Here is a 24064-nt window from a genome sequence, read left to right as displayed (position 1 = left end):
CCAAGAAAGCTGTTGGGATGAAGATAATGATGGAAGTGAATGGAGACCATACACCACAGACTGAAGACACTACCCGTGAGAACCTAACAAAAAGTGTCCTGGCACCCCAAGGAACAAAGTTCTACTACCCTAAGGATCACAAGTATGTAGGACGTTGGGTATTCTGTCAACCAACTGGAGAATGCTGTTACATGATCTGAAGTGTGGCTGAGCATATAAACAATGCAGGTGACCTGTGAGGGGGTGATGAAAAAATGGATCCCAAAGAAACCCAGAGATGAAGAAGATTGAAGAGGAGGTGGTCAACAACTCGACCAAAGGGGGGAATGTAGAGGGGTAGGTGAACACATCATCCCTAGTTCTCGCCCCCTCACCTCCATCATATTGGAACAGTAGGAGAAGAGCACTATGTGGGACAACAGGTATCATCCCAATACTGCATTGAGTGTATGAGAGACACTATGCACTCAGACAACCGTATCAAATGTACCCTCGCACTGAGAGGGTAGAAGGATGTCTGCATACCCACTAGACATCAGAGTTATAAATGAAATCTGACAAGGGCAAAGTGACATCATGAAGGAAAGATACTGAGACGCACTGAAATGTCATGCAAATACTCAAAGAATAAAGATGTGACTGAAGTAACAAGAGAAACATGTAATCAAGAGTTGATGAAATCATATATGTAAAGAAGATAAAGTAACCTGCTGACTAATAAGTGTATATACGCAGAAACGAAAGGTATACCAGAGATCTAGAAGCTTGCTACACAGGAAAACAATGTGGCTAGAGCGGCCATGATGGAAAGATGGACGCCAGACTCATATTGAAACCAATCAAGCTACCTCAGAGACAGACTAGGGCTGCAGAGTCAGGAGAAGCTGGAAAAACAGCTTCATGTGATGAATAAAGAGGAGTCTATTAACCAGGGATGAAGGATGCTACTTCAAGGAATAATTGCAAGGCACAAGGGGAGTCAAAAGCATAAGCCATGTACGTAAGTCATATTTCTCTTAGATTAAGCAAAGAAGAAAACATCTGCAAGTGCCAAGTATTAGACAATTAAAGATGCAGAAAACCTATGCATGATGGAGTGAGCAAGTCTCCAGAGGCCAACGAGGGTAATGACACCCAGCTCAATTGAATCAAATAGCGGTAAATAGAAGGTCGAAATGGACACATTAGTGGTCTCCTCAAACGTGATTCAGAAGTGTAAAACAAGTGCCATTCATTAAGTCCAAATGAAGATAATGATGTGCCTACACTCCCTTGAATGTCCCAGAACAGAGAATAAGCTTTGAGGAGAAGCCTTGGTCTTGCTGCCTGACTGATGAGATGGACTAACTGGGAAAGCGGGCAGTAGTCTGACGTTACTCTCGGCACCCGAGTTTCATTTTTCTTATGAGCCGAAAGTCCAAGGTTGGGAAAGCATGCCAACTAATCAGAAAGTCTATGTAGCAACATGCTATACAATGTTGCATAGGCCAATCCGCTGCCATTTTTCCGCTATGATCAGTATTATACGTATTTAGAGGCGGTTCAAGGCATGCCTACCAGTTAAGGGGCATCCAGTAGAATTACTAATACTTATATGATATATAGGTACATACTTTCCATTAACCAATCCCTCCCATCAATATGTTTTACAGTTTGCCATGTAGTATGATGTCATAGATGACGCATATCGAGGTATAAAACCTTTGTATAATCAAATTTAGTTGCAAGTGTGTGAACTACTGCTGTTGTTCGCCAGATTTCCCTACTTTATTTTAGTAACATTCTTTGAGTCTGTCCAGTTATTTGGGTCCAAGATCATTATTGTTAATTACATCTAGCACATGAGACGCTTCAAGGTGCTAGAGCATATAGTGGTACTGCGGCATTCAGTCAACAACTCAAGAAGAGTTAGGTGGTGGTATGAGCCAGACTGGTTTCTCAGGGCAAATAACGCAAGGGGTAGGTAATGTAGCCATCTCTTCTTCAGAGTAATTGTGATTTTTGCTATCCTTTCTTTGAGAAGTCCTTTTAGCCTCTCATACACCATTCGCCTGTGGGTGATAGGCGGAGGAAAACGTGTGTTTTATGCCTAATAGAAGAACTATCTGTTCAAACAACTCATTTGACCTTTCTCATAGGCAAAGGTAACTATAATTACCATTAATCTTATCATTTCATCTCAGTTCATTAAACCAAGGCGTGATCTAATTTTAGCTTTTTTTTGCTAAGTTCTAGGTATTCCCAACTGCTAACATGAGACCACCAGGTGAACCATGAGACACATTAAGACACCACTTTATCAACCCCAGACCACCCTTTGTTATTTACTTGTGTAATTTTCACTATATCATTGGATTCTAGGTATCACTATGGGTCTTTGCTATTTAATATCCTAATGTCTTTCTTGGGACCATTTCTGTCTGTCCTAGGTAACGTTGAATGCCTATACTAATCTATATAGCTAATTGGACTTTGGGCTCCAACCACCCCCTCCCCATGTGGCTCAAACTTCATAGACTGTTTTCACTTTTGGTATGCATCACAGTAGTTAAATTGTATACCTTTTACTGAAAATGTTGTCATTCAGTAGCAATATATTGTTTGAGAAACTAGTGGTACTGAATGGAGCAATACAAACAGGAAACTAATGTTTATCTCTCTCCCCATCCCTATATCTTTCTGCATTATTTTTCATTTTTTATCGGTTTGTTTTCTGTTTGCTGGAGGTTCTGTGTTAAATGGCTCACCATACTCCTTTTGTTACAATTTGCCTATTGGACCTTTTCGATTGAAATTATTTTATTTCATTTTTTATCATTTTTTCATTTCACAATACGTATTCATGTTATTTTCTCATTTCTAAATTGATAACATGTGTTTCTAATGAACAAATGTAATAATTTTCTTCCATTCCGTTCTGTTTCTGTTTTACTGTTATGCTAATCATGCATTTCTTCACATGTTTCCAATGGGATCCGTCCTACCCCTCGCTTGTCAAATTACTTATATATAACCAGTATTTTGGTTTCTTGGCCCAGTCTTTAAAAGGGCCAAATTGGTCGAAACACGTGTTGGCACTCTACGGCCCATCATTTAATTCAATTCACAAAAAAAAAAAAGCTTATTTGGACCTAATATTTTAAATTGTATCAGTCTTGGATATCTGTAGGACAGCGCTTTTCCCACAGATCACTTGTCTGTTCATTTATAAAATGCGGCCCATTATCTGACTGCAGGACTTCCCACACACCCATCTAGTAAACACCTCACACATGAGAAACTTGGCAGCACATATGGGGTGCTTGCATGGACCTGCATCGATCCATCTGGAAAAGGGACATACTACTACTAGCATGCACCTATAACCATTGCATCCTTGTAACATATTCACATAATCTATATGCAGATGCTAAAACTGACCATTGGGTCGAGGGTTTGCTCCTCGCACTGTTCGCAAGGTGTGCCCTGCTGTACATTTCTGGCAGACAAAGCAATTTACAATAAACTGTGCAACATGTTCTAATAAATTCGGTGTGAACCAATCTTCTGTGATCATTGCAGCAAGACTCATGTTGGTGGGCGTGGGGTAGTGAAGCTGCTCCAGCACCACCTTCAATAATGCTAGAGGCATAACTGGCTTTATAGTGCTATCCTGTCTCCATATAGCCTCAGTGGGGGATAAAGAACACCCCCATCACTTCCATGAATCCTGTTCTTCCCGTGAAGCTCCACCTTGCAGCTCAGTCAATTGTACAATAGATAACACATTAAATCCTTCCTGCATTATCGTGCGTCATTCTGACCCATGCTGAACATCTTCTAATTCAAAAGCAGAAATATTTGGAAATATGCTGCTCTTCTGGACTCTACATGTGCGGCTTTGTTACTGCGAGAAATCATGTCCGCCCCTTTAGTATGGGCTGTGTATTTCACCACGACCGCAGCCAATAGGAGCTTTCGTACTTTAAAGAAGCTTGCCCAATAGGGACGCATGTTGCACTGGAGTGCCGTCTGCGTGGAGGAAGCCCATTCTTTTCCAACGTGACAACCCCATGTGTACATTTGTTTTTACGTAGGTGGAGTCAGAATACACCATCACTTCCTCATCTTCAAATCTATGAAGAGCGGCGATGAGTGCCACTAATTCTGCAGCCTGCGCTGAACAATGTGAAGGCAATCTCGCACTCGTCACTACTTTGAATTCACCATTCATTTTTAATTTCACTACTGCTGTCCCAGTATGCCTTTCATTTGGATAATTTTACAAAGAACCATCAATGAAGAGAATTTCCCCTACCCCAAGAGCATTTTCTCGAACATGAGGAATATCATCATAGAATTCAGTATACATTGTTTAGGGGTGTACATATAGTCCCCCCTTCCCTACTTGTTGTGCTATATATGTCACTGGATTCACTATTCTACATGTAACAATTTTGATTGCTGGATTTGAAATAATCACTTCGTATCCAGACGCTGTTTGCATAGTCAATGTACATTTAGGTTTCGCCAAAATGGAAAATGGGGAATGCTCGACAACTAATGTTATTGAGCATCCCATTGTAATACTGGTAGCTTTTTCAATTGAGAAATCAGCACCAGATAACGCTTTCTCTCTAGAATAATGTCCTTTCATTACTGGGTCTAGAATCCCACTATAATAGGCTAATGGTTTGTGTCCATGTCCTAATGTCGTCTTCTGTGTAAGTACTGCTGTCATCACTTCTCTATTCGAATGCGAAAATAAGTCAAACTCTTCATTATAGTCTGGTATTCCTAACACGGGCTGTGCAAATCGCCCTTTTCAACCCTTTGACTCCTTCAATCATGTCATCTGTCCATGCCATCTTACTTTTGCCTATCTGTGCTTCCTCAAGTCGTTTTGGAAGGGTTTGAATATATGTACTGTAATTTTAAAAAGTGGCCCTACAATAATTACATAGGCCTAAGAACTGTTGCATTTCCCTTACAGTCTCAGGTTTTGGAGTTCTCATGATTGCTTCTGCTCTTTCAGGTGTTACTTTTCTCCCTTCTTGAGAGACAAGCTGTCCTATGTACAGGACCTCTTCCAGACAAAATTGTAGCTTTTCTTTGTCTACCTTGTATCCCTTTTCTGCTAGTATTGTCATTAATCAATCTAAGTCTTCTCTGCATCTTTCCTCTGTCTCACTGCACACGAATAAATCATCTATGCACTGAATTATTGTGCTGTCCAGCTGTACATTACCTATGTACATCTGAAGCACTCTATTGAAGATTGATGGGGACTCGCAGTACCCCTGAGGCAGCCTTGTATGTTTTAGGTACTGATTTCTATACAAAAACAAAGTAAAATCCTGTGAGTCTTCATGAAGGTGATTTGAAAAGAAGGCATTCTTTAAATATATTACTGTAAACTATTTGGCATTAGCTGGGATGTTACATAATATTGTAGATCGGTTTGGAACCAGAGGAAACTCGTCATCAACAGTATTGTTTAAGGGCCGGAGATCCTGAATAAATCTTCACTTCTTTAATAAAGTAGAAATGGTCTCAAATATGCCTTCATCTGCTTCTGTGGACATGGAGTACTGTTTTGCACGTGGCAAAATTGCACCTGGTTTAAGCTTGATTTTCAGAACTCCTGCTCCACTCAATAGACCCGCGTCATATGGACTACTGGTCCATATGATGCTTGGCACCTTTTCTAAATCTTCCTGGAAAAATTACGGTTTCTTTTTTGCCAATGCCATTCTATGTGGTATTTCTCTGTTCTCAATTTTAATCCAATAAGTGAGACTTATGAAAAATACAAATTCATCGTTCGAATATTCATCTCTGAACAAGTCTTCATCCGTCAGTCCGGATCCTTCCTTAGGGGCTATTACTGTTCTCCATGCTCTTCCCTCATCATTTGTCCAACCCCTTCTCAATATACCGCTGCCGCCTCTAGCTCTATGGGAATGACCTTTCCCTCCTCATCCATAGGTATTTCAAGTCTAAACAAAAATTAATCAGGTATTCTCAATATTTACCCTGTCATTCCAGTAAGCCATGTCAACAAAATATTTCTGGATCTGAAGGGATACCTTGCAATGCTTTTTGGCCTGGAAGTTGAACACACTACCCCTATATCAGTAACATATATCATCATGTTTAATTTTGTTATCAAGTCAAGTCTTAATATGTCAACCGGTGTCTGTGGATACTTCAATAGTGGTATTGACACGTCATGTACACCTATAGAAAGTGGTAATTTGTTAATAAAAGGAACCAAACTTGTGGCCCCAGAGAATCCCTGTGCATGCATGACGATTGCAGTCATTGGGTATTTTCTGTCTCTAACACAGGAACGAGTTGCTCCTATATCCACAAGGAATGAAAACGTCTTGCCTCCTATCGTGACCCTGACCCTTGGTTCCTCTTGTGGGTCTGGTGTCACAGATGGTACTGAACACATCAAGTCAGTCTGTGGGTTTCCTATTGTGGATATAAATTCATCCCTGTACCCGTAAAAGGAATTCACCCCACTACTGTCACACTCTCAATCCTGGGTGTGGATACTTGTGGGGCTCCTGTATTCGCCTTCCACTGTGGCACCGTCACTTGTTGAACCAGTGCATACTGTGATTGCGGTGTGCCTGCATAGGTGCTTGCTGTGGTTGCCCTTGTCCAACGACTAGGTCCCTTTTCTCTAGGAGCCAGCAATAAATTAACCCAGTTTCAGAAAGAAATAATGCCTTTTCTCTGACACATGGTTTTGACTCTACACATTCCATATAGGTGTTTGCCTTGTGTTTAAATAATATACCATGTTTCTTTGCATTCATTGCACACTTAGGCAAATCACCAATGATTGTGCATTTGTTTGTTTTGTTTGTTAATTTCTCTTAAGCATTTGCTATTCTTTCTTTGTTGCATTTGTTTAATAAGATGAATGTGATTTGATCCATATGTACACCAGAAAACGAAAAAGTTTCATGTTAAACCTAAATGCGGAAAATTCTCTCTGCATCTACTAACACTGGCTAAATAAAAAGCTACAGTGCACCCTTGAAGGGCTCAATTGCTCATCTTTTTGAACACGTATGACAGCTTAATGAAATAGCTTTTGCCATATTAAGCATGCTGAATAACCTAGCCTTTACTAAAATATATATGTAAAGAGACTAAAAGTAAGTGGCAGGACGCCATCCCTCTTGTTTCAAGTGGTTGCCCTTGTGGCAACTGTTTGCTGGGGGATCTACTGCACTTGCTGGGTTTGTGGTGCAACCGTCTGATACTGCGTATGATCTTGGGCATAATATTCCTGTGGTTCTGTACTGCAGAGAATAGCCCCTCCCTCCATCTTGGAGCTTGCCCCACTTGTGTTGCATGCCTCCTCCTCTACTTCTACACATTCGTGCTACATGTCCTGTTCTCCCATAATTCCAGCATTGTTGTGGCTGTCCTTCATTAAATCCTCCTCCCCTTGAGGGTTTTGAAATCCACCTCGTCCTCTAGGTCCATTCCCTCTACCTCGTGGCCAAAGGTTTTACCCACTCTGATCCATAGGGTGCATGCATCACATTGCTTTGCTGCACTGACGGTACTTCTTGTGTGGACACTGCTCCTTCTGTAGCAAACTTTGAAAAAAAATTCTGAACTAACTTTGCTTCCTCTTTATATTTTCAGCTTTCTTCTCATTTTACTCTTGCAACAATTGACAATGAGGTACAATAGTCAACTGTATGTGTGGCTACAGCTTCTCTTCCATCCCTACCGGTTTCTTTATCTGCCGTTGCACTGGCTCAGGCAGTCCCCGACATAAAATGTGATAAAATAAAGCCATCATTTTATCACACGGTTCTCTTGTCTCAAGATGCCAACGTTCCAGAATCTCTTGAATAAATGCAACAGGATCTTTGTCCTCTCCCATTTTCCTTCTCATAATTGCACCCATGTCTGATGTGTCAGGATACTGTACTCTAAGCGCCCTCCTAAGATCTGCCCTACAATTATTAAATGGCACTGCGTCATGTTCTGTGCTGTTACACACGCATATCCTGCTCGTTTTCAAATGCCGTCAACTCCCCTATGATAGCTGCCAGAAGAAATTTTACGTCATCCACTGCTAGCGTTATTCCCGCTGTCATTCTTTCTAACTCATGAATCCATTTTCCCACACCCACAGTCAAACTAGGTAATATACATTTCAAATTATCCATCTGTGGCCACGCAGTATCTTGTGGTTATCCTCTCCCTTTCTCCAATAATGGGAATAGGGTAAATCCTGGTCCAAAATCATATCCCGAACACTTTGCATCACTTTGTATGTGGGGCTAGTTTCAACCGTTCATCTTCTTCCTGGCAGTGATCTTAACATCTTCATGTTTACATAAGGAGGGGACACATCCCCTGTGCTACGCGACCGTGCGCTTGTGGTCCTTCAGAATATGGTATAGATTCTCGTGTTTTTGCTTTCAGGTTCTCTAAAATCTGACCACCTTACCCCTCTCTCTATGTTCGGATATGTTAAAAACCAGCATGCGCCTTCTGGTCACGCTTTCTTATTCTCCTCCCTCTCTTCGTCTGACATCATTATACCCCAACTGGTATGGCTAATATCCATTTCCTCATCATCAAGATCTGGTCTACTTCAGGACAGTGTTCTATGCTCGTCCATTAATGCATTATATGCTCCATCTCCCGTTTCCTTTGGTGGAGATCCTGCGGCGCTCCCCATAGCCGCCCTGCTCTCTCAATTGTCTATATAGATCCCCAATCCTTTTCCCTATCCCTTTTGCCTTATGCTCATCGGCCCATGCCTGTATTCTCGATATCCCTTGCAGGTCCATGCAGGGCTGCTGTGATCCTCTCTCTTCTTCCCATCGCTCTTGTGCTTCATTGGGTATCATACTTCTATTAACAATATGATCAATTTCGTCATCTTTTGTCCCCTTCTCCTTCTCATTTCTTCTTCTCTTCTTCTCATTACTGTTCTCTTCTTCCTCTTGCCTTCTTTACAACCTACGTTCTTTCAATCTGTGGGCTTCTATGCTTCACATTTATTCTCTTCTATTCTCGCTTTCTCTTTTTTCTCTCTTCTTCATACCATCTCCATTTGTCCTTTCATTTCCTATCTCCATCTCTCTTCCTTGTATGCTCTTTGTTCTTTTTCCTCCTTTTCTTTCTCTTTCCTCTCTTTCTTCTCTTTAACATTGACAATGCCCTTTCCATCTAATTTAAGTAGTATCTGTCCTCCCATCCACTTGTTATCTACTATTGTCATTCCACTTGCTTTGTCTTTCTCTTTTTGTCTCCTGACTTCCTATTCTATTTCTGCCTGTACTTTCTCTCATCACGCTGTTTATTTCGTCACGCGTGGACATATATTTACATTCTTTAGTCTAACTTTCTTCCATGCTAACTTCACTATTATAAACTAGAGGTGTGTATGTTAGATTAACATACCCCACTGCTGCTTTTAATTCCTTTAGAGGATATATTCCCTGTTTATCTTCTTTCGTGCTATCATTTTTACGAGGCGAAAGCGGGGATGAGGGTGTTAAGTCCTCCTCTTTATGCTGATTGAGCATCCACACCTTCTCAGGTGAGTCTTCTCTCTCACTTTGATACATCTTCCATAGTTCTAAAACAGCGAAACCTTTCTGTAGTGTATTCAAAACAGGGGGGGGGGTCTGGGAAACTCTCTACCAGCACGAACACAGCCCATTGACTTGTTCTTGGGTGGATGGCCCCTGGGAGAGTCTCAACCAAGTCTTTGATCATAGAGAGGCACAGTTTCACCTCACCGATGATGCCCAACAAGGCTGAAACACGTGTATGGCGTTACTGTTGGTACTCTTTTTCAGAGGAGAATTGCTTAGCATTTTGGCACTGGACTGCCCCTGGGCAGGACAAAGTGTGATATGTGGGGACATTTCTTCTCTGTGAAAGGGACAGTGAGCTAAAAACTTGGTAGAGTCCCTCCCAGGGGTTATTCACCCAAGAACAGGTCATTGCGCTGTGTTCGTGCTTGTAGAGATTCACAGACCCCCCTTTGTTTTCTGTAGCGTATGTTGTCATGTGTCCAAGTAATGTTTTTGATATTGAGCCTTCTTGGGGCCACGGCATGAGAGTATTATTAGTCATGCCTGTTACTCGCTCAGTGTGGTACTTTCTAATCTTAGGTGTATATATTGGTTGGTAATGTCCTGCATAGATGTAAAAGAGGGGTGGCCCCCATAATGAGAAGTCGCTTTTATCTGTCAATACTTACCAGTTTGTTTTGTTTATTATTTATTTTATCACACTACAACAATCACTTCAGGCCAGTATCATCAATCGCCATCCATTTCCAAAAAGCTATTTCTCCAAGCAATTTCCAAGTCTATACAACAATATCCATTTTATCTCAACATTTATAATTGTTATCAATTCGTACTATCCTGTTATTGTTGATTATTTAAGAATATTTATTCTATTTTTCCTCAAATACTACCCTGCTAGGTTTGATAGGCGCCAATCGCTTGCTTTTCTATGGTCTAATAACTTTGTCAAATTCTATTCTTATCGTTTTTATTGTTTAAGTTTTCAACCTATTGTATCACCACTAATACAAAACATGTCAATATATTTTTTCCACTATTTCTTTTTCAAATAAAACCCCAAAACATATGTGCACACTTTTTCTACAAATGTCTTGTCCTATTCTCCTGATAGACGTATCTCATCTCTATTTTACTCCATTTTGGAGTGTGGTGCGCACCCTCCTTTGGCTGTAGCTACAGAAATGCCTTAAATAATACTCTGTTCTGGAGTTTAGTGCGTTCCTTGAGGACAGGTATCGATCGAGGTATTCTCCTTTTCCCTAATAAATCCCATTGCGTTCCCCCTCTATATATACACGTGCAATATGGCCCTCCCCTTTTATTTGCCATTTTTTGATGCTTCTACTTACATCCATTACTCAGTTCGAGCCCTTTGGTATCGACTCTTCCCCAATCAACCACTTCGCCTTCAGTCCACGGGGTGCCTGCGGGGACCGGACTGGAATTTCTTCAAAGGGTCACCTGCCAACCGTCTCAGGTCACACGTGTTGTACTTCCTCTCTCCACAGGAAACTATGCGGTCTTCCGGCTAATGGTGGAAGATGTTGAGCATCCCAGGGTCTGGGTCTGGATCTGAAACATCCACAACGCTACCAAAATGTGCAGTAGCACCTTTGGGCGTTCTTATGCGCAGAAATTATCTCGGGGCCAAATAACCGGACAGACTCAAAGAATATGGCAAAATACGACTTTATTATCAGTTGAATAAAATAGGGAAACCTGACGAAGTCCACACACTCTCCATCATATTTCCATTACAAAAAGGCTTTATAACTCGATGTGCATCAGCTATGACGTCATCCTACGTGTCAAATAATGAAACCTTTTGCATGGAGGGATTGGTTAGGGGCACATATCTACCTATAGATTCTCTATTGATCTTATTATACCTCTTCTTGATGCTCATTCTTTCCTGCCAGCACCTAACAAGGATTTTCAACTTTCACATTCAACTGAAAGAGCTCTCTGTTCTGTAGCCAATTCTCTTATGCCTGCTTCACATTCTAAACTGCTTTGGACTCTTTCTAAATGTAATCAGTTGGCTGCCTTGTATACTGTTGCTCATGCTATTCTCCTTAACATCCGCTCTAAACTTAGTGTCACTGTTGAAGCCCATTCTTGCTTATTTTCACATCCTTCTAATCACTCCTGTGCTATCTCTTACATTGTGGAACGCTCTGGCTCCTACCTGGTATGAGTGCTCCTCAGTGAGTATTTATGTTGGCCATTATTGGTTTGCATTTACACCTCTTATCTATGAATTCATGGATTTTTAGACCCTGTTCCTCCCTTCAGCAAATCTCTTCATGACAATGCCCATGTTTAACTTTCTTAATGTTTTAAACTTTTGTATGCCACACCCTCCTTCCACCTTATCCCCATTAAAACCGAGGTTCTCTTTTTCCCTGCAAGTAATCCACTTTTCTGTCCTTCTCCCTCTCTCTCTCTCAGTCTATCTACCCTCTGCACCACGCTTCCCCCTAAACTCATAATCATCATAATTCCACTCATGCATGTTGGTTTTAACTCCACAATCATAAAAAAACATTCCTCTTCACTTTTCAAGCCTATATCACAATAGCCTTTCATCCTTCTAATGAGCTTATATCTCATTTTGCCTAGTTTGTCGCCATACCTGCTCTCTTGTCTGCCAACTTATCCTCAATACAGCCATTTGTTTTTTTCATTCAAGTTCCTTGAACCCACATGACTCCCTATGCTCATCTTCCTTTGATGACTCCCACGCGTTTTGATTTTTGTTCACAGTCTGGTTTACATGGTTTTGCCCTCCCTTATCTGTCTTTTCTGATGTCCTACGTGCCCAATGGTTACATTCTAACTCAAAGTGTTGTCTCATGCTCCGATTGCACCATCACCGTTTTTGCTTATTTCAACTTAGTCCCCCCATAAACTATGAAATGGTCTCCCTCTTTCTGTTGGGGCATCTCCTTCTCTTGTGTTGGTTCCACTCTCCCTTCTGGACCTTCTTCTACATCTAGCCTTTCTTGATTGATTCCTTTCCAATCACTTCCTGCTAATAAACAATACTGTGTGTGTACTTCTTTGTTTAGTCTATGATCAGTAGTTCAGTAAAACTGCTCTATAAAATTTTATGAAAACTAACATACATTGGTGTCCACTATTCTTTATCCACTTATGAGACTTTCATCTAAGAGTTTAGAGCAAATGACAGAGCCAATACCTCAAAGTGTCCCAGCGATTGCAGAGAATATCATAAGACTGCGTCCTTCATTGAAATATAGCAAATCATTCTAATGATGTACACATTTCTGGTAAAGAATTTCAATATTCTAGATTTGAATCACAGTTCCATTAAAAGTTTTAGTGAAACTAAACCTACCTTGATTATCTAGTGGGTTTTGTGAGGGACAATCGTACTGAACAGTAATACGGTTTCAGAACCTACCATGATAGCAATGTAGTGCCTGTAGTGTAAGGGAAGAGGACCATCCATGCGCAGCATATAAAACTGGGTGCGGAGGAAGGACTCCAGATACTGAGGGTGTAAACTCATGACCTTGGCGATGTTGTCCAGGCGGCCGGAGGTGGTGTATTCTTCCACGAGCAAGTTGGTGCGGTCATCCACAGCATTTACTTGAACCAGCTAGTGAAAAAGAAATAGGAAAATGTTAAGAAGCAGATGTTTGCTAGTGATAAGCAATCAACTCAAAGCAAAAGCGGCAGCCATCAGTTCAGGCTGTTGCAATGGAAATCAAGGTGCAATGCCAAGAGAGGACTGAAGAATAAGTTAACAAAAAAAGGAAGTCATATTTTCTGCTAATTCGGAGAACGGGCTTCTTAAAGGCATGGTCTAGTAAAAATGTTTATTGTCCCTACGGGTCGGCCATGTTTTTTTAAGCCTAAGTGGCTCGATTTTAGAAAACTTTCCTATGGACCTTACCCGAGTTTTCGTCCATTAAACGCACGCGAAAACATGCACCAGGGAGTTGCCATTTTGCGATAATCCTATCATTTCCCCCCATCGACCTGGCATACCTGCTTTTGCAGCACTAAATCATATCCTCCGCCCCTGAGCCTGTCATCAGCAGACTCGTACCGCCCATTTCCCAACGCCAGAGCACGTCTTGTGTCAACATTCGCTGCGCTTCAGCTAATGACGTGTCGCCATGGAAATGGCAGGACGCCTCTTTCCTCAATAAGTATAAACAGACCGTTTCACAACACACAGCAGCAGATTTTCGATTCCATTCCTCTCTCTGTGTTACTTAGAGTATTTTGTGACTCGTTTCTGTGCTCTGGTCATCTACCTTCGCCGCTTGTAGCCCGTGTGAACACCTGTACCATCTCGGTAAATAATTTTACTTTGTTTACAACACAATGGCTACAATAATGCCCTACATGTACGAGCCCGAGTATACCGAGGAGCAACTACTGGAAAGGGAAGCACGCAAAAACGATGGGGATTCGGACGGCAGTTGGCAGGACGAATCAACAGATGAAGAGCCTGGGCCTAGTCGCATGGACGGCGTCTCCACCTGGTGCACATGCAATCGGTACGAGCTAATGCCAACCGAGGAGGAGAACTGCTGCTGCCGAGAAAACACGGGATGCCTGGCCTACATTTCGGAAGGCGAGCCACGACCGCAATGCATCACTGAGCTGCCAGACTTCAGGGCAGCCTGCCTCACACGGGCTGTGTTGAGAATAATGATAGTGCTTATGCACAAACTTTGCGCAACTGTTCGTCCTCGTAATCCGAGTAACGAGTAAGTATACTCCGCTTGTCATGCCACTCCTATTTCATGTTCTTCTACTATATCCAAAATTACATCTACATATCATTGTAACGCATGTAAGTCGTTCAATAGTGTGCATTGTCTAGATAGCATTTGTCCGTGCAGAATGCCATTAGTTACAAGAATTGTCATTGACAACAAACGTTTATTAAACTTATCTTGGTCATTTAAAAACAGTTTGTTTCATTCCTTTTCACAGGTGGTACAGGCTTGTGGCCTATCGTTCCTTTACATGGTGGCTCCACGGGAGGCTTTGACACCGCGTTCGAAGAGTGATACCCGCCTGTGCCGTTCGTGCCATTAGAGAAACGTTCCCGAGTGACAGCGGTCAGTACAGGGGATTTTCTCTCGCTGTGCTGCAACCTGACCTGTATAATCTTTAAAGTCTTGTATTTTTGTGTCATGAAAATAAGATACAAAATAAAACACCACATATATTTTAACAATGGTTGTTTCGATTTTTTAAATGAATCAAGTGTGTCTCCATTCAAGGATGGACGTCAAACATCTGTGCTCCGAATGGGTGAAGGTCTGGTCGCTGTGAAGCAGGGTGGTCACTATCTATCTAAGCTAACATAACATATTCTCGATAATGCATGCACTAAATAAAATTTGTTCAAAGTCTTTCAGTAGGTTATGTCTTAGGCCTTAGGCCTTAGGGTCTTGACCACATCAATAGATTAAAAGAAGAATACTCCTCCTTCGTCATAGACGGCAACACTATCAAGGTGGCAAAAGAGGTAAAAACATTAGGGTTTTACCTTGATTCCCACCTCTCCCTAACCAAACAGGTGAGCGCAATGGCATCCAGCACCGCATATACCTGCAAGCTGATTAGAGCCGCAAAACCATACCTATCCACTGCCAACTGCCTAACCCTTGCTCGAGCATTAGTGCTGTCGAAATTGGACTATTGCAACGCACTATACTTAGGGGCCAATAAACATACGTTGCAAAAGATTCAAACACTACAGAACAATGCTCTTAGAGCTGCCTTAGGAATTCCAAGAAGGGAGCATATTTCAGAGGCTAGAAGACAATCCAACTGGCTCTCCACAGCGGACAAAATCAAACTCAAGACAGCTTCTCTAACTTTCAAAAGTATCAACCATCTAGCACCCAAATACCTAGCTGCTAAATTCAACAGAAAAATCTCCACTAGACCTACCAGAGAAGCATACTCCAACCAGTTAGTGATACCCCCATTTAAACTAAGTACGGCCGGAGGAAACAGCTTCCCGGTCAAAGCTGCCCAACTTTGGAACTCCCTCCCGCCCGGCCTGAGATCTACCCAATCCTACGCTCTCTTCAGATCTAACTGTATCAACTGGATCAAAGAAAATGACCGATAGTCCCGCCCTACACTAACATAACTACTGTCCTACAGACGTACTATGCACATAATTATATATTCTCTATCTTCCTACTGCATATTTCCTGTACATATTATGTTATATGTTTATATTATGCACATTGTATATTCTCCCTACTGTCCTGCATTATGTAATTTCTACGATGTATAACCACCACTTGTAAGCATGCGTAACCTGTAAAGTTTAAAGTATCCTTGAACAACGCGCCCGGTTACCCTCGGGTTTGGTGCGCGCTATAAATAATAAACAAACAAACATAAACAAACTATAATACACCGGTTGAAGTGTGGGTCTGTGCTCACAAGAATCTCCGGTATGTGGCATTTGTTATTGATAAGCAACGATATACTATCAAAGGCGGTTCGCGCCAGTGGATGAGCGCTGGCATGGGGGGCTGTCAGGGGCGCGAAAGGCCAAGGTGCCAAACTGCATGTACACTTCAAAAGGTATCCCATGCCAAGGGGCCATTGCTCACATGGCCTCCTCAGACCCCGTGTCTCCAGCCAGGCCTCCCCTTGAAGCAGGCAGCCCCCCTGCAATCCACATAAGTGTGTCTTCATTCAGCAGTCTTCCTGTGCCTTATCTGCACGCCCCAGGCCCATCCATCCCACCCCCTCTATCAAAGGCGGTTCGCACCCGGGGATGCGCGCTGTGAGGGGCGCGAAAGGCCAAGGTGCCAAACTGCATGTACACTTCAAAAGGTATCCCATGCCAAGGGGCCATTGCTCACATGGCCTCCTCAGACCCCGTGTCTCCAGCCAGGCCTCCCCTTGAAGCAGGCCGCCCCCCTGCAATCCACATAAGTGTGTCTCCATTCAGCAGTCTTCCTATGCCTTATCTGCACGTCCCAGGCCCATTCATCCCACCGCCCTCTATCAAAGGCGGTTTGCACCCGGGGATGAACGCTGGCATGGGGGGCTGTGACGGGCGCAAACGGCCAAGGTGCCAAACAGCATGTACACTTCAAAAGGTATCCCACGCCCAGGGGCCATCGCTCACATGGCCTCCTCAGACCCCGTGTCTCCAGCCAGGCTTCCCCTTCAAGCAGGCCGCCCCCCTAAGACCACGACATACATACATCATTCATTCACAAACACACCCCTGTTTCTAATACTTTATAAACCACTTGATATGTCTCATGAGAACATCTTTGTGCTTTGCAAGTCAACTCCTGAATGTGTTACCTGGAAACCACTGAGATCTACGCTAATCTGCTCGTCGTCGTGCTATCCGTGAACTTCTGTGACCGCTTAGAGCAAACCCATCAGTGTGCTACCTGTGGCCACCCACCTATTCTCCTGCAACATACTTCTCTGCTTGCTGAATCCAACTGTTTGTTGGTCAAGGTAAGGCCATGTATCCTAGTCATATTTCGCAGATTTTTAAATTTCTATCTATTTGCGAGTAGAGTACACAATAGTGCTATGTTCATTGGTCTCATTGCTATTGACTTGAGTTTCCATTGCTATGCTATCAATAGATCTATTTATTTTCATCTGTGTCTATTGTCATCGAATTGCATCCTTCGGGGGTCCAGTCTATAATGTAAGCATGTTTCCTTCTCGTGCAAGACAGAACATCCAAGGGACGAGTCACATGTTCAGATTTTAGTCACATCATTTATACATTTCTGCAACTTATGCAAATACTAAGGCGCACATAATGAACTGGTATAGTTCCTGCGACCAAAACAAACCTTGCATTGATCATTGTATGATTCATTTACTTTTGTATCAAATCTTTATTCTTGAAGATTGTATAATAATGTCGATATTTACTTTTCAGATTTATCAACAATGCCTGCCTGTTCGATTAGCGGTTGCCCTTCGAAGACCCATGCGAAATATGAAGGCACTACAATGCATGTATTCCCGAAAACTGTTGATCGAATAAGAGAATGGGTCAGACATTGCGGATATCCACTGGATGAGCTGGAAAGTAGAGTCCAACAAGTCTTACAGGACAAGAGGGGTGATTGATACCGCATCTGCAGCCGGCACTTTTCCTTGGACATGTACACAACATCTTGGGTAACAAAGAAGAATAAACGGCGAACGACACGGAAATTGCTCGAAAACGCTATTCCCACTCTATTCGTCCACATTCTGCCACCGGTGAGTCAAGTGTCCAGATTTAGATTTAGGCCTTGCGGTAGTGTGTAGGTAGCCGAATGGATGAATTGATATTGTAGGTGTTCTATCCCTTGTAATAATTTCGATATTGATATGAGTGTATAGTTTTTTGAATAATGACATTTATCAATATATTCTTTTTTCGATTTAATAACCCACAAACGCAATGTATATATATGGGAACAGGGAACTGTGCTGTATTGGGCATTTTTCAAGTATTCTGTTGCCTTACATGGCTATTTTTAATATTGGCATTTCATTATCAATCATTAATTTACCTTTACAACTTCTTGGCTATCCCTTGAATCTGAAGCAAGAACATTCTACATCCTTGACGTGGTCGCAGTTATCAACCACTTCTAGCGCGTATCAGGTAATCTTACTAGGCTAATCCACTACAGACTTGTTTTATGCATGTCAAGTAATAGTTTTATTCTATCGTGTAATTATTTTACCGAAGGTTTGGTTAGTGCTTTCCAATTGATATACACCTTAGTTATCGTCCACTGGTGTTTGTTTTCAGTTATAATTAGTGTTATCCATACTAATGCAAGTACTGTCTTTCAGGGAGATGCTGAAGCGTCCGCCACATCTACAACATTTCTAGATGTTCTTCACCAGCAGGAGGTATGGATACTGACAGCTCCATCGAGCGTCATCATCAGAGCTGGAATTCTTGTTGTTTGATTGTTCTACACAATGTTTCATTCGTGGTTAGCCGTTGATATGTACCTGTGCTGTCGACCCCAGGTGTGTGTTATGTTTTCACTATTGTAATCCTCACTAATGCAAGTACTATGTTTCAGGCAGTTGATGGAGCGTCAACCCCTGCACTTGATGCAGAGCCTGACATTCAAGTAATTCCAGGGGAAGTGGAAGCGGGACCATGCGTATACGAATCGGCGCAACAGCTTTCGGAAGTGCGCATTACATTTGCAACATCCATAGATATTCTTTAGCAGCATGAGGTATGGATAATGACAGCTCCATCATGCGTAATCATATAACGTGATTCCATTTGCTATACATTCTTCCCTATTAACGCAAGTGCTGTGTTTCAGGGAGATGACAGAGCTTCCACTACAATCACAATATCCAATTTAGATGATGCAGATGTAAATAAATCGGAGAAATAAGTCGATGAAAGGTGATCATATTTAGATTTTCCTTGATTCTTTTAGACAATGCATCATTTGTGGTTATCTCTTTATATGTACCTGTGCGTTCGACCCCAAGTGTGTGTTATGTTTCCAATATTGAAAACCATACTAATGCAAGTACTGTGTTTCAGGGAGACGACGGAGCTTCCACTACAATCACAACATCCCATTTAGATGATGCAGATGTAAAGGAATCGGAGAAATAAGTCGATGAAATCTGCATACTTAAATTTTCCTTGATTGTTTTAGACAATGCATCATTTGTGGTTATCTCTTTATATGTATCTGTGCCGTCGACCCCAAGTGTGTGTTATGTTTCCAATATTGAAAAGCATACTAATGCAAGTACTGTGTTTCAGGGAGATGCGGATGCCTCCTATCCAATACAACCATTCATGGCAGTCCATGCAGAGCCAGAGGTATGGATACTGACAGCTCCATCGAAATAGATCATCACTGGTCGAATACTTGTCGTTTGATTGTTGCACACAATGTTTAAATCGTGTTTGGCTATTGAGATGTACCCGTGTGTTTGTCCTCACGTGTGTTTTATGCTAACAATATTTTGATACATAGTAATGAAAGTACTATGTTTCAGGGAGACGATGGAGCCTCATTCCGTGCTGTCTATGCGGATACAGAAAATATAATCGTTGCAGCGCAAGAGGAAGGGAGGACATGCGGAAACGAATCGGAGCTACAGCGTGCAGATGTTGAAGGTCGAGTCAAAAAAGTTGCAAAGAAAAAAAAACAAAAAAAGGTTAGTTACAAACAGTTCATAACTTTAAAAAAATGTTTGTGCTGGGGACTATTTTATGTTTTTTTCCAGTCAATTGGAATACACTTTATCTTGTGTTTAAACTGAACATCCCTTTTCCAATCTCTCCTCCAGTTACCCGTGGGTGTCAGAACTATACATACACAGACAGTGAAGCGAATGAGAGATGTTGCTTGCCAGACCATGTACACTATGGAGGAACTATTAATTGAGGCGAGGCGTGTTTATGCTCGAGATGCTCATGTCAAATGGCCAGAACATGAATTAACTGTGTTTGGAGACTACAGCAAAGTTGCATTGGACCATAGCTACAGTGCGACCGCACCACCACAAGAAGATGTTATTGAATGTATTGAAGATAGCTCTGAAGTAGTTGCAGATCAATTCACACAATCTACACCCGCCGAAAATTTGCCACCCAAAAACCTGTCGACATTGTTGTGTTCTCCCATCAATGTTGAAGTAATAGATGTCGAAATGACAGAGAATGAACCAGCCGCAGCATCCATAGACACATCAGAACTTGATATCAGCGATATTACTTTCCAATGTGTTGAAATCTCCACAACGTCACAGGCCGAAACAACGTTGACGCAGGATGACAGTCTAATGAAAGAGAGCAAATACATTGTATTCGACAGTTGTTTGATGGAAATTGTAAGTATGCTGAAATGTGTGCATTCCATTAGAGGGAAAGTATGTGGGAAGCCATTGATTAATGTGACTCGTCAAATAAAAGGCAGTAACGTCAAAATAAATGCCAGCTGTAGATTAAATCATAGGTTCTCATGGTCTGCACAACCGATGCTGGGGAAACTGCCAGCAGGCAATCTACTGTGTGCAGCTGCATCACTTTTTAGTGGCTCCAGTTTTAGAAAGTTAGAGGCTTTCTTTCAGTTTGTGGGAGTCCATTTCATTTCTAAAGCGCTGTACTACATATTCCAATGTGATTATCTGTTTCCGGCCATTAGTGATGCTTGGAAAATTGAACAATTGTCTCTAGCAAGTACATTCGAAGGCAAACGATTCAGGCTAGCCGGTGATGGACAGTGCGACAGCCCTGGATTTTCTGCCAAGTACTGCACCTACGACTTCCAGGACATGGATAGTAAGAAAATTGTGAGTTCGGTGGTCGTGCAGGTAACACAATGTACATCGTCAGTGGCCATGGAGAAACTAGGATTTATAAAATCAGTGGAATATCTACAATCAAGGGGAATGCACATCGACCTCATAGCCACGGACAGACACGTTTCAATAGCCAAGACAATGAGAGAGCAGTTCCCACATATTAATCATCAATTTGACGTATGGCATCTTGCTAAATCAATCAGTAAGAAAATCTCGGCTGCAGGAAAAAAAAAAGGTTTTGAAAGTATTTTGCAGTGGTCCCATTCTATCACCAACCATCTTTGGTGGAGCTCAAAAACTTGTGAAGGGTCAGTGGAAATACTACTTGAAAAATGGCGGTCACTGATGCACCACTGTACCAACGTTCACCGCTGGACAGCAAATCAACATTTCCACCAATGTGAACATGGCCCTTTGTCCCCAGAGGAGGCACGGAAGAAAAAGTGGTTGATTCCATCTTCACCGACATACAAAGCCATTGAGAAGATTGTTTTCGACAAAACTCTATCAAGAGATTTGAGAGGACTGACAGAATTCTGTCACACAGGAGATTTGGAGGTGTTCCACAATATGTGCCTAAAGTACAGGCCAAAGCGCTTGCATTTTAGCTTTCGGGGCATGAAACATCGCACTCTACTAGCGGTCTTGACCCATAACAGCAATGTCGGACGTGAACAATCTAGGACTAGGGGTAAAGTAAGGATGCCTCGCTACACTAAGGTGTTTTCAAAACGAAGTAAGCAATGGGTGATCAAACCAGTCTATGATGAAATGCAGTTCGACTTTGTGAAAGGCCTTATTGTTGCTGTGTTAGAGAAGCACAGATATGGAATTTTGGACGTTTCTGTCACGATGCCTGCCCCCGGAAAGCCAGACCAGGCCCAGCAACCCCGGAAGCAGGCATCATGCCACTTGAAGCATACCCAAAAACCCCAGTTAGGGGCTATTTGGCTACAGTCCTGGCACCTATGGCGCCAGGCTCATTACAGAAAACTTACCTGATGCAGACCATGCTGCATACCTACCTGATGCAGACCATGCTGCACGAAGCCACAAGCCAAATGAGGCTTAGAGGGACTATTTTACCTCAGGGACTCCTTTCCTCTCGGGTGGGGCTGTGGAAGAATACTTACCTGGGACTTTTCCAAAGCTATTTAAGCCACACCCGGACAGCCACACGTGCTTTGTGTTATTCTGCTTGCTGCAGCGTAACGCTCACCGTGTCTTCAGCAGCTCCAGTCTTCAGCCACACCCGCTTCAGCTCTGGAACACCTGGAACAAGAAAAGGAGAAGGAGAAGAGGTCAGAACAAAACCCTTACATGAATCCTTGATCCAGCACATCGTCGATCTGGAAGAGAGAAGCCTTCACAGGTGCATTGCCACGCACCTCGCAGCGCCGCGCTGAACTCGCCATCCTGGGCTGCATTCCTTTACTCCATCGCGAACCCAGCATCTCCAGGCCATTCTTCAACACCTGGGGGAGACAAGAACAAATAGGTGAGCAAGGGCAATACAAACCACCCCCAAAGACTTACCTGATTACCACAGGGGGGTACTCACCTCATCTCGGGTCGGCGCAGTCAATTCTGCATCACCGCCGCACCCCGGCCCCTAAGGGGAAAACAAGGACAATACAACCTACCCCCAAAGACTTACCTGATTACCACAGGGGGGTACTCACCTCATCTCGGGTCGGCGCAGTCAATTCTGCATCTCTGCCGCACCCCGGCCCCTAAGGGGAAAACAAGGACAATACAACCTACCCCCAAAGACTTACCTGATTTACCACAGGGGGGTACTCACCTCATTTCGGGTCGGCGCAGTTAATTCTGCATCATCGCTGTACCCCGGCCCCAAAGGGGAGAACCACAATAGACTTACCAGGATCTTACCAATTGCCACTTGGAACTCTTCTAGTGGTTTAAATCTGCAACCTGCAAGGAATCTGGCAGAGTGAAGATCAGACTTTTGAACTCTTACGAACAATTGGACTTTAGAGTCAATACTGGAACTCACCAATTCCTCCACGCCAGTGAAGTAACTGGTCGTCTATGCGCCCCTGCGCTCGACGCAGGATGGAGAGCTCATCTTTCCAAATCTTCAGGTGAGATTAAGAGGGGACTTCAGGAGTGTTCTGTGGGCAGACAAGGGGAGTGGGAAGGCGGGTTAACGCTCAGATTACGGGAGGTTAATTTCCTTTCTCCATTGCAGAAAGATATTCGTACGAGCCCAACAAACGAAGCTAAGTGGGTCTGTCCAGTCTGTCATCTCGGCTCTACGTGCTACTCTGGTGGAAGCAACAGCGGGCCAGTCCAGATCGACGCCCCCGTGGGAATCAGGTGAGCGTAACAGTTTCTGTGCAGAGCGGTGATCCATTGCCACCGAACATTGCGACTGTGCCATGCCCACCCGAAGCACAGCTGGTTGTGAAGTACAAATACCGGTTTAAATAATTGCAATACATCCATTGCTTTCTTTTTCTGGTATGCTTAGCCCTTCCACTTGTGGGAAGAGTGTTAAAAGTCTTAGGAATTTCCAAGACTGTTCTCCGAGTCACAGAAAAGGAAAATACTGTCTGAAAGAAGACCTTTAGATCAATAAACATTCACATGGTGAAAATATCCCCCGAAAAAGCACAGGAACCAATTAACACTACAGCTCGATGTTGCGGCTGCAATCTCCCAAATAATATAAAACCTACAAAACGGCCTATCGGACAAAGTCATCCACTATGTAGCGCTGCGATACCTGCCAAAACATTTCACAATTTCTGGTTGCTTTCCTCTTTCCTTTGCCTCTGTAGGAGTGCAAAAGCAATAACTCATCCTATGCTCTTTTATGAGACTAGGCAGATCTCTCACACTACAAGATAGAGATCAAAATCTATTAGTCTTTGTAGCATGTAGTGCTCCATTTATTTATGCCAGTGTTGAAGAAGTTGGGGGAATAATCTTCCCCTAATGTTTACTGTCCATGTAAAGAACAGGCACAATCCTCCAGATCATGCACAGATATACATCAAGACACAGAGAGCACATGGCATCCACTGTCTTGTGACTGCGGTATACCCAGTGTGGCTATTGCCCCCATAAAACAAGTGAAAAAACAAAATTAGAGGACCGTCTGTGAATGCTCTAAA

General features: G+C 42.7%; 1 protein-coding gene across 1 annotated transcript in view; it reads right to left on the bottom strand.

Annotated features, from left to right (window-relative positions):
- The window catches only part of SESN3 (sestrin 3), a 428084-nt gene that overhangs the window by 190672 nt on the left and 213348 nt on the right, over window positions 1-24064 (bottom strand). The window contains exon 3 of the mRNA XM_069639226.1: window positions 13000-13197. Within this exon, the coding sequence (XP_069495327.1) occupies window positions 13000-13197 (198 nt within the window). The remainder of the gene's footprint in view (window positions 1-12999; window positions 13198-24064) is intronic.

This window comes from Ambystoma mexicanum, chromosome 7q, assembly GCF_040938575.1.
Source record: "Ambystoma mexicanum isolate Mex_15411 chromosome 7q, UKY_AmexF1_1, whole genome shotgun sequence".
NCBI classification, from domain to species: Eukaryota; Metazoa; Chordata; class Amphibia; order Caudata; family Ambystomatidae; genus Ambystoma; species Ambystoma mexicanum.
This window is presented reverse-complemented; position numbering and strand designations above follow the sequence as displayed.